This window comes from Carettochelys insculpta, chromosome 1 (assembly GCF_033958435.1).
Source record: "Carettochelys insculpta isolate YL-2023 chromosome 1, ASM3395843v1, whole genome shotgun sequence".
NCBI lineage: Eukaryota > Metazoa > Chordata > Testudines > Carettochelyidae > Carettochelys > Carettochelys insculpta.
The window spans coordinates 335,279,419-335,291,683 of record NC_134137.1 but is presented as its reverse complement, the minus strand read 5'-3'; the positions used below and the strand labels follow the sequence as shown (position 1 = coordinate 335,291,683).

General features: G+C 47.4%; 1 protein-coding gene across 1 annotated transcript in view; it reads right to left on the bottom strand.

The window, feature by feature from the left end:
* The window catches only part of CPED1 (cadherin like and PC-esterase domain containing 1), a 227,849-nt gene that overhangs the window by 178,255 nt on the left and 37,329 nt on the right, over positions 1-12,265 (bottom strand). Inside the window, exon 4 of the mRNA XM_075015052.1 lies at positions 868-974. Coding sequence (XP_074871153.1) covers positions 868-974 — 107 coding nt within the window. The remainder of the gene's footprint in view (positions 1-867; positions 975-12,265) is intronic.

Genomic DNA, 12,265 nt, shown 5'->3' with positions numbered 1-12,265 from the left:
TACACACATATCAAATTTCTAGATCCAATCCAGCTCTTGCATAATGGCACAATTTTCATGTGTATTTGGCTGAACCGGCTTCACTTGTTCTGACACACTGAATGTATTTTCTAGCTGTTTTTCCACATTCCTAAAATTTTTTCACTGAAAGGCTGTGTCGACACTACCTCCCTGCTTCGAAGGGGGAAAATTTTGAGGAGGAAAGGGACTTCAAAGTTGCCCGGGCACTTTGAAGTACCAGCCGGTGAGCTGCAGCTACACGCAAGCCGGCACTTCAAAGTTTTAAAGTTAAACACGTTACCTTAACTTAACTTTAACTTAAAGTTAAACAAAGTTTAACACTTTGAAGTTGCCACAGGGGGGAATTAGCTTAATGAAGTGCTGCATATGCAGCACAGCGCTTCATTAATAGTCTCCAGACCTCCTACTTACCATCCTCCCTTCAAAGTGAGAAGCTGGTATAGACGGAGCCAAAGAGCTATTTGTTACAATTTGTTTTTACTTTTATATGTCTTGTGATGCATGACAGTTCAATTCTGATTATGGCACAGAATCTAGAAGTTCAGATTAGGCAAAAGCAAAACATGACAACAAGCTGCAACAACCTTCAGTTTCTATAATGTCAAAATACGGCATGACATGCGAATTGAAAGCATTGAGACACAGCTCTTGATCTCTCAATAAGACGGCTACAAGAATACAAATACAATAAATGATAAATATCCCTGACTGGCAATGACTTTGGAAACGCACCTCCACTTTTCAGTTTAATGAACCACAAATTTAGACCATAAATGGATAATTGAATACTACTTTTGTTAGTTGGTGCTGAAAATGTGCAGAACTCCAAACAAAAGATGACTTTACCTTCTGGAATAGTTCTAATTGACGAAAGCCATCCATTGGAAAGCAGTCTGTATCATCAGTTTTACTAGCAGGTAAGCAAATCAGAAGATCCCAAGAGCTTAATTCACCTATCAAAAGGAACGGAAACATACTGAGAAAAAATATTATGCAATTCCACTCTCAATGGAAATATATACAGAACCAAACCATGAGGACTCAGACTTGTTAGAGTAGTACATATATTAGTGTGATGGTAGGGGTGGGGTGCTTTGCTTTTCTAACCAGCACTACTATTTTGTTTTGTTTATTTACTCAAGGGGTTTGGGCCAAATTCAGAGTTGATGCATTTGGAGATGTACATAAGACTTCTCACAGCCACTCCCATGAAGAATGGATCTAAGATAATGCAATTTATGTGGTAAGGATTAGAAGGTGTTAAATTGAATAGCCCCCTTCCTGCTTTAATCTCCTTTTCCAGGTCCAGCTTTCCTGCATGTATAATTTTATGGAAGATGACATTATATTACACATAATCTTCCCAAGTTTTTTTGTCTGAGCTTTAGCTAGTTTTAAGTGTTGCACATAATGCTTCCACTAGTTTTGATCCAGCTGTAAGGTTCTGTGCTATTGGAAGCAGCATGATGGTTTGTTCAGCTAGACTCAGTTTATGGTACACAGTTGCTTCCTGCAAACTGAGCAATGGATTACCAGAATGCCATTTGTCACCATCTCTGTTCCAGGACTGGTGTATAAAATCAAGCCAGTTACACTTAAGATGTACCTTGACTCTGAGGAATCTATTTCCTTTTCCTCTGGGAAGCTGAGCCACAAGAATTTTGTCAGTGCTTAGCAGGGGAGCAACACTTGTGTTAGAGATGGGACATCAGTTTTGGAAGAAGACAGAACAGTCAGTTATGCCAGCCCACATTCCCTTGCACAATGGAAGATTGAGCACAAGGAAGTCTAAGGGCAGCTCTACAATACCATTTATGTTGATCTAATTTACATCACTCGGTGGTGCGAAAAAGACACCACCCTGAGAGACACAAGTTATAGTGATTTATTCAGTATCCACCCTGGTGCTATGCTCTCCAGCCTACCTAGCTTCCACCTCCCACAGTGGTAGAGCAGTTATGATGATGAGAGCATCCTTTCATTGGCATAAGCATCAGTATAACTATAGTAAACGTTTTAATATCCAGCAGCCCGAGGACTGAGAGGTTGCCAGTTATTCAAATATTCTGGATAATAGAGAGGTATACCCAGCAACGCATAACACTAAAGAAAAACAAGATTAGATATTAAGGAAAAAAAACAAAAATGTATGCAGAGTACTTTATTTACCAACAACAGTAGTACTGTACACCGTAAATTTATACTTTATTTGCTATATATATTTGTATTTATTTCACTAGACTGTACTTATGGAAAACATTACTAAAATTTACTTATGGTTAAAATACCAATTATTTGAGAGGTTTGGATAATAGAATACCAGATACAAAAGAGTTTACCGTACACTGACATAGCACTTCTTGTGTAGGCCTGCCCTAAGTGAAAGTTGTCTAACTTATGCCACCATATGCATCAGCTCTGCATTTCATCCTTTGAATATAGTTAGACACATTGCCTGAGTTTTGCATGTTTTCTCTCACCGCGATTCTGGCCCAATCTCTTTCAACCAATCATGTTAGCTCACCTCTGCTGAATCCACAGGAGAAGAAAATTAGTAAATGGGTAAGCACCTGATGCACAGGAAGCCAGACAGAAATAAGACTCTTGAGGTGTGTCTATACTTATGGGGGGTGGGGATTGGCATTTTGCCACGTGTGTGAAGACATAGCAGAATCGATCTTTCTGGGCTTGGCCATTAACCCTGGTACTCCCTGCTGACACACAGAGTAAGATGTTGGCGCAAGCCCAAAGATTCCTGATCTACACCAGGGAAGAAAGTTGATCCTGATACGTCAATTCTAGCTACATAAATGGCATGGCAAGAATTTTGTATCTGGGATTGACTTTGACCCCTAGTGTAGACCAGGTCCTAGAAGAGGCAGATTAGCTGGGGAGGTCAGAAGGTAGAAACAAAAACCCATATTGGCTTAGTTCCATTTTGGGTTAAACTCCTGGTAACCGAACAAAGCAGAAGAAATGTAGCACTTTAAAGACCAACAAAATGATTTATTCGGTGATGAGCTTTTGTCAGATAGACACACTTCATCAGATCAGTTTCATTTGTTCCTACCTCCATAGCTGGAAAGAATAAATATATTTGATTTTATGCTTCCCAATCTGCAGGACCCTTTATTTGTAGAAACCAACCCAAAGGCTTGGTCTCTGTGACAGCTTAGCTAACAATTTTTTGCTGACTTCCCTCCCCAAAACATAATTATTTCCCACTCAGATCACACCACCAAACACAAGATTGGTTGGAGGAATTTGGGAAAGGGTTAATGAGATGACCCAAATTTAATATCAAGTTAACATGTAGAATGTGCATCCATGATTGTAAAGCAACAGGCACCTTTTATTTTTTGTGAATTGGTGAATGGGTGACAAAAGCAGAAGAGCTCTGGTTTTATTTACATTGTATCTATTATTGGAGAATGACGCTATTTCTACCCCAGGAAAACAAATAATGATATATATAAAAATGCGTTATAAATAAGTGAAATTTGGTTAGGACAGACTTGTGAGTGCCCCTTTATGGAAATAAAATGAGGTAAATGAGACAGTGAGACATATAACTAACAAAATTGCAGAACAAAAATCTTGCTAAGAAATGCTTTGCTTTAGAGCAAAACATCTACAGCATTAATAACCTATACTGTGGTCTTCATCACTGTTACCTGTAAGCTGAGCTCTTGAGCAGCCACCCAAGAGAGATTCAGGTGCCACCCAGCTGATTAGCACCACACCCACAGGAGGCAGCATGTATTTCTACTTCTGGCACACACCTTAGTGCACACTGCACACAATGAAACGTATTCCTCCCATGGATGGGAAAAAACAGAGAGGACATAATTATCAGAGAAGCATAGTGTTGAGTCTCTGACCGGTAAGCACATTTTGAAGAATCATTATAACGGAATAAAAAACATAATGCCTAGATGTGTGTGAACAGAGAGGGATGGAGTAGGAGTTACCATATCTCTGATGGAGTTTGTCTCCTCTTCTCTGGATGTTGCTACAGCTCCCAGCCATGGCTGAGTTTGCTTTTGGAATACATCAGACTGAGACTGATGTGTTCACAACCACACAAAACGACCCAGATGAGAATATCCCCGACCATGCTCATTTCCAACCCTGCTGCCTAGGAAGAGAGTTGTTGACATTTAGGGACAAATCTTCAGGCTGAGCTGGGCTTCTGCTTTGTATGCCTGTCAGTATTTATGTTTGCAAGTCCCATAATTAGACATCTAAGCACATATTACTTCAAAGCAGCACAAACAGCAATGAAATAGAACCCACCTATAAGACTACACTCCTCCCCCAAAAGGCTGGCTATTTAGGACTGCATCTTAGCTTCAAACCAAAAGATGTTGGTGACACTAGCCCTTCAGCTAGACCAATAAATCTAATGTGCTACAGTTTATCAGGGATTTTCTTAGTTTGTTTTGGGGTAAAAATTCAAGTACATATTTGTTATTAAAGTTACTTTCCCCAATCCAATATGAACATTTATAGGCTACAAATTGTCCTATGTCACCCCTAGTGCATGTGAACATTACAGTAGGAAATGAAGGGGTGAGGTGTAATACAAAACCATAGCTCCACCCTATATTGCTAGGAGTTCTTCTGACAATTTATATTATGGTATCACCCAAATATCCCATTCAGAATGGGGCCACTCACTGGTCGGAACTGTACAAAAACATAGGAAGACACAGACCTCAACCCTAGAGATTACAGTCTAATTTAAAGCAAGACAATATGCAAATATAACAAACAGCCCAGGAAAAGAAGGAAGGGACGAAGTGTGGCAGTAATAAGATCCCATGTTAATGCAGGACAACTTTGTACATAACCATGATGGTGCCTACCCATTTAAACAAACAAAGATTAATACCCTGCCCCACTTCAGTAGCCCTCCCTCAAACTGCTATCCCATGGCAATTACCTGTAGGTATCACAGTACCAGTGGTTCAGAGGACAGATTCCAAGGAGAGGATTCAAAAAGATCTTTAACTTTTTAATCATGTAAAACCTACATAAGACTGAACAATAACAAAGCTACTAATGATTTGTAAAGAGCTTTTCTTCTTCAAAAGGCTTTATGCATTTCTGGCCAAATCCTGCTTGCCTCATTAAACTGATTTCAGTCGGGTTCCTTGTGTAAGCAGGATATGAAGGAATGCTTCAGGAGAGAATCTCTGGGCACGTGTATGTAAATACAGTTTGTTCCTGTGTGCTTAGATCTGCTAGATGTTCAACTGACACAGTGGTGTTCGCCTATTGTAATCAATTTGGTTATTATGGGACCACAAACTATGTTAATGCTAAACACAGGAACTGTGAAATGTGATCACCTATGCTTGCAATTACTGTTGGAAGACGGAAAATAATGACTGCATTTAACCTCTTTCAAAAGGGGAGAGACACTGTCAGTTGAAACAACCTTGAAGGGACAAAGGACCCTTGCTAGAACTCTGTGAAATTGGGGGCAGGGGAGGGTCTGAGCCAGCAGGCTAGGTGTATGCCAGTTACAAACTGTAAGTCTGGTTCTGTTCTCTCCACTGCTCAATGAGAGAGACAAAACAGGCTCTATGAGTCTTTTATCGTGAATTTCCCAAGTTACTGGGTGGGGGCTTGAGCCAGTTCTGTGTTGGATGGATGGAGAGAAACCCCTAGAAATGGAACCTGGCCCTGGATATTGCTGGGTCTACCTGGCAGAAGTGTTACACTTGCATTGGATGAGCAGCATTTGACATGTTAACCTGTAATGGAAGCAAGGGTGACTGCTTTGACTGAGGGATGGGAGAGGGGAGCAAAGTTCACATTACACTTACATCCATGTAGGCTTTTAAAGGGCTTGTTTCATCACAGAAGTTGCACCATTTTAGCTAAAGGTGTGACATAGCACCCAGTTAAACTACAGCAACTCATGTGTGGACATTATCTACTTAAAGCTGGCTCATGGCAGTGTAACTTGACTTTTAATTTAACAAGGACAAGCTGAACTGCTTTGTCAGTTTTAGACAGATGTAAAAGTGCCCCCACACAGTTGCACCAGTTTATCTACATCAATGTAACATCCTACCTTTAGCTCCTCCAGCACAAGGTTGGGTACAGACCTGGCTCAAAAGGTCTTCCCTTATGAATTCAGCCCCAGATTCAACAAGGTGCTAAACTCCCTCAGTTCCTGTATCTTTCAATTAGTGGGAGTTAAAGGTGCTTAGTGTAGTATTTACACCTTACATTCAGGGCCCCCTTTAATTAACCTCATTCTCGCTGAGGCAGGGTGCCTGCCATACAAAGTATAAATCAATAGCATGCTTTCCCAAGAACCCCTTGTTGACTTAATATCCAGATCCCAGTTTTCATAGGGAGAGGAGGTGGAGAGGAGATAAAACTGATCTCAGGCTGCTGTACTCAGAATTGGCCACCCAGAACCTCTAAGACAGTAGTTAAGCAGATACATATAAATAACTAATCTGAGTAGAAAAATAAATATGCTTTGATCAGAAGGGCCTCTAGAATGGAAGAAATATTCAGAAGCAATATTAAGCAGCTAGTGGAAACAGCCAGGAAGAAACCAATAATGAAGTGCTATTTCAAAATGCATTTTTGTGTGCAGCAGTGTTATTTAAAAATAAGCTATTTTGGAATAGCTCTTCTGTAATAGCTTATTTTGAAAGAAGGCTGCTGTGTAGACATAGCCTGGAAGAATAACTGTTAAATCTCCAAAGGCAGACATAACTAAAGACTGATCTTCAGCCCCAATAATAGCTTAACTGCGCCTGTAAAACTGAAAACAGGATTGAGATCCTTTCAAAAATAAGATGCAAAATATCTAGCTATATGTCATTTTTGCTTGCTTATTTTATGTTGCAGTATTCATAATTAGAAGCATGTCGAATATTGACCTCCTGGGTTTTTTTTAAGAAACATGAGTTAAAGCAAACATTGTGATTTCCTCCCAATAAAAGAAAAAAGGATTCTGTCTTTCCTTCCCATCATACAAAAACATTCTGGCTACGTCTACACGAGCACTCCTCTTTCAAAAGAGGCATGCAAATGAGGGAATTTGAAAATACAAATGAGGCTCAGATTTACATAGCTGGTACCTCATTTGCATATTCTTTTGGGAGAAGAAAAGCAGTATAGACGTGGCTCTTTTGAAAGTAATCCCCATCTTCAAAACAACAATTCTTCCTGTTCTTTCAAAGATGTGGATTACTTTCGAAAGAGCCACATCTACACTGCTTTTCTTCTTTCAAAAGAATATGCAAACTAGGTGCCAGATATGTAAATCTGCACTTCATTTGCATTTTGTATTCCCCTCATTTGCATGCCTCTTTCGAAAGTGTAGACAAAGCCTCTGTTTTTCAAACAGGATCAACAAAACTGTACGTTAACTGTCAGTCCAAAAATGACTGCGTCTGCCAGAGTCATCATACAACTGTATGTAACACACACACACACACAAGCATGTTCAGTTTAAACAAAATTTTGCAAAATTTGTAGGTAAATATTAAATAACTTACAGTGAACACCTACTACTCCCCCACCAAGAATGAGTGTGTGTTCCCAGCCAGGATCCTACAGGCTCCTTTGTACTCCCGCACCACCCCCAAGTATGAATGTCCGCTTGTTCATCTGCTGCTCCCACCTCCCAGCAGTCTTTTCCCATTACACCCTGCTCTCCAAAGCTGGAGTGGGATGGGCTGTGGGGTCTCTTGGGCAATGCCAGTTCGGTGTACTGTTCTCCAACAGTCAGTAGCTGAGAAGGGTCCTGTGCAGACGTGGGGTCTAGAAAACAGCCCAGGGAGGAATCTACAGCTCAGAGGGATTGCAATGGCTCTGCCAGACTCCTGCTGATGCACATCGAGCTGCCAGCTTTGCTGGGGACAGTGGCAGACCTGTGCTCTTCCAGCACAGGATCTGGACTCTCCACCCCCAACAGCCTAATTTTCCCTCTCTTGCAGGTCACTAGCCTAGGGAGAAAATGAGGGATTTGCAACCATTTTTGACCTCTTCCCACCTCATTCCACCCATGAGAGGGCCCATTAAGAACTAAGGCATCTCTCTGGCCAAGTCCATGGAGCTGCCTGGACCAACAGGACTTTAGGACAGACTAGCAGAATGTAGCCTCTTATTATGTCTGTGCAAGAGAGCAAGAAACCCAGCAAAGCTGAAGAAAAGCATCACTCCCAGAGATTCCCTGTCTAGAGGAGGTCACACCTTCATTTTCTTAGTTCGTCCATGCTGGCATCTGCTAGACATGCAACATTATGGGCTCAGACAGTCCTCTATCTAATGATGCCACGGAAATAACATGCCTGGCCAGCTGCGAAGTGGCTGATTTGGAACCTAGAGAATCTACAGTACATTTATCCTTGGCTGTGTCTACACTACAAAATAACTTTGAAGTAAATCTCCTATATACATAAAGCAGCCCCCCTTTACTCCGAAGTGGAGTCCCTCTACTTCAAAGTGAAGCGGCTACACACCAATAGCCCTTACTTCGAAGGAGGGAGCCAGGAAATGATGCAGGCAGGAGCTGCATGGCCGACAAGCCCTTCTGGGCTCACAGCCAGCTGACGCCTCAAAGGGCCCTTTCCCACACCCCCACCCTGCACATGCTCAAGGCTGCCTGGCTGCACACAGCTGGGCAGACTGCATGTTGCAGAGAACAGCTGCACACCATGCCTGCCCAGATGCTCCCCGAGGAGGACCTCCTCAGCACTGTGGCCGACCCGTTGGCCAAGCTGCTAGCCGTGCTCTTCCAGCAGCACAACTGGGTCGCCCGCATGGGCCCCATCCTCCAGGCCCTGGCCAGGGCCCTGCTGCTCCTCCCCCAGGCCTCCCTGATCCGGCATTGATGGGCCTTTGACATCAGCACTGCGTGGTGGGACCAGCTGGACCCTTCTCAGCTACGGACTGTTGGAGAACAGTACACCGAACTGGCGTTGCCAGAGGGACCCCCACAGCCCATCCTACTCCAGCTGAGGAGAGCAGGGTGTAATGGGAAAAGACTGCTGGGAGATGGGAGCAGCAGATGAACAAGCGGACATTCATACTTGGGGGAAGAGCGGGTGTACAAAGGAGCTAGGGGACTGGGACGACGAGCAGTGGCTGAGGAACTTTCACATGACCCGGCTGGCTGCAGCCAGCACTCCCAATGCAGGAGAGAGTGGCCATTGCACCATGGAGGTTGGCCACCCCCGACAGCCACCAGTCTGTTGGCCTCCAATTCAGAGTCAGCAAGGCCACCATTGGAGCGGTGCTGACAGAGGTAAGCCTGGCCCACACCACAGACCCACCCTGGAAAGGGGGCTACTGGGCAAGGGAAAAGGGGGCCCTGGCGGTGAGGGGGTATAGGGAAGGGGGGGCCACACAGTCTGGGGTTCATGGACGTGTCTTCCTTCCCCCACTGTAGGTCATCTGAGCCATCAACACTGTGTTCCCTCTGACACGTCATCACCCTCAGGGACCTGGACACCACCCTAGATGGGTTCTTGGAGCTGGGGTTCCTTAATTGTTTTGGAGCCCTGGATGGGATGCAGGTGGTGATTTGGGCCCCAGACCACAGCAGGGGTGCCTACATTAACAGCAAGGGGTACCACTCAGTGGTACTCCAGGCCCTGGTGGACATAAGTGGCCATTTCCTGGATGTGTGCGTGGGGTGGCCAGCAAGGCCCATGACGACTGGGTGTTCCGGACTTCGTGGCTGGGACGCCGGTTGCAGGAGGACACATATGTCTGCCCGTGGGAGCTCCCACCTGGGGACATCACAATGCCGCCCTGCATCATGACTGACGCTGCATACCTACTGCACCCGTGACTCATGCAGCCCTATACCAGCCGCACCACCCCAGCCCAGGACACCTTCAATTGCTGCTTCAACCACACCAGGGGCACAGAAGAGCAGCAACAATCTTGTGGACGGCAGATGGGAGCTCTTTTACCAGGGCTGGGCCACAGACCTGGGGACCAGGTATGAACAGCCACCTGCTGCCCAGTGCCACCAGGCACAGAGGGATGTGGTCAGGGTCCAGGAGGCCTTGTGCCAGGCCTTTGCCCAGGGCCTGCCCTGACCCTCCTAGCCCCCCTCCTTGCTGCTGGACCCCTCCTCCGCCGTCCTGAGAGGTGGCTCCTTGGGTGGGCCCCGGGGCGCAGGGCTGGCCTCTGGTCCAGACTCCGGCTCCAAGGCCTGCAAGGACTCCTTGGCTGTGGTGTCCAATGTGGCCTGGGGGGAGGAGGTGTCTCGGGGGCCCAGGATGGTCCTGACCTACCTGTAATAGGGGCAAGCAGTGGGGGCGGCCCCAGACCGGCTGTCCAAGTCCCGGGCCCTGGGTGTAATCCTGCCGCAACTCCTTCACCTTGCTCTGGATGTGATCCAGAGTGTGGGCAGGGTGACCCTGGGCAGCCAGGCCCTTGGCCAGTCGGGCAAATGCTTTCACGTTCTGCTGCTTGCTCCGCATCACATGGAGCACCTCTTCCTCACCCCAGAGCCCCAGCAGGTCTCGGAGCTCAGCCTCTGACCAGGAGGGGCCCTCCCGCTTTTTGGCCCCCTGTTTGGCTGCCAGGGGTGCCCTGGGGGGCGCTCTGGGGGCTGGCTGGATGCCATGGCGCTGGTTGGAGGGGTTGGGGTCTGTGGAGGGCGTGCAGGGCTTCCATGTGCATGTGCTGCTGCCTGCACACTGTCAGCTTCCTGCCACAGGAAATCCAGGTCTGTGGTACTTTAAGGGCTGGTGCGCACAGTGACCATAGAGCCCCGCAGGGGCTGGACAGAGCGTCTCAACCTCTCAGCTGATTGCTGCCATGGAGGACCCCACTATTTTGAAGTAGCAGGACACAAATTGTCTACACACACCCTACCCGGACAAGTAGGGGGGGCCGCGATCCATACCCGCTGCAGGTCACCCACCTCTACACCCACCCCAGACTGATGGGGGGCCAGCGGATGGCTCGGCCGTTGGCCCATTTGTATATAGTTGTCCCCCTTTCTTTATTGGTTCCAGGTTTTGTTGTGCACGTGACACAGTTTACCAGTTTTCAATAATCCACAGTTTTATTTTCCAAAGAACCTGAGACGTGGTTGTTTGGGGGATGGTGTCAGGCGGTGGGGGCGGTGTGTGGGAGGCCCTCTGGGGAAGGCCAAGGAGGTGCTCAGGGGTCTCCCTGATCAAAATGGGCCTACAGGGCCTCGCAGACCCGTACCTCCTTGTGGTAGGCCTGGCAACTGGGTGCAGCGGCCGGCTGGGGGAAGCCCGTGCCAGCATCGACTGCTCACCCCTGGATGAAGGCCTTCCCCTTGCTCTCAACAATGTTGTGGAGTGTGCAGCACACGCCCACAACCTGGGAGATCTTCTGGAGGCCAACGTCCAGGCGGGCAAGGAGACACCACCAGCAGCCCTTCAGGTGGCCGAAGGTCCTCTCCACCACCTGGCAGGCATGGTTCAGTCGGGCATTGAACTGCTCCAGGCTGGCAGTGAGGTAGCTGATGTATGGGTGCATAAGCTATGGCTGGAGGGGGTAGGCCGTGTCCACCACGAGGCAGAGGGGCACAGTGGTGTCCCCCAGACAGATTTGCCTCTGGGGGATGTAGGTCCTCGCCTCCAGCCGGCGGCACAGGCCTGAGTTCCTAAAAATGCAGGCATCATGTTTACAGCTGGGCCAGCCCACAGAGACATCCTGGAAGCGGCCCCAGCTGCCCACCATGACCTGCAGGTCCACCGAGTGGTAGCCCGTCCGGTTGATGTATCTCCTCCCGCTGTGGTCTGGGGCGTGAATGTGGATGTGGGTCCCATCCAGGACCCTGAAGCAGTTTGCGAACCCCATGGCAGCAAATCTGGTGACGGCTGCATCTAGCTCCCCGACTCGGACAATCCTCTGGAGGAGCAAGGCACCGAGCGTACGGACCACCTGTGAGGAGGGCACACAAGCAGCTATGAGGTTGTGCAGGGTGCCCCAGGCCCCTCCCCAGGCTCCCCCCCCCCAGCCTCTCCCTCCCCGGCCCCTCACCCAGCCCCCTCCTTCCCCGGCACCTCTCCCTTCCCAGCCCCACACTGCCCCCCCAGCACCCAGTGGGTGCATGCCTGGGCCTCCTTACCTCCATGATGACGCCCCTAACCATGGCCTTTCCCACTCCGAACTGGTGTCCCACGGAGCGGTAGCTGTCTGGATTGGCCAGCTTCCAGACAGCTCTTGCGACCCTCTTCTCCACGGGGAGGGCGCGCCGCATCCGGGTATC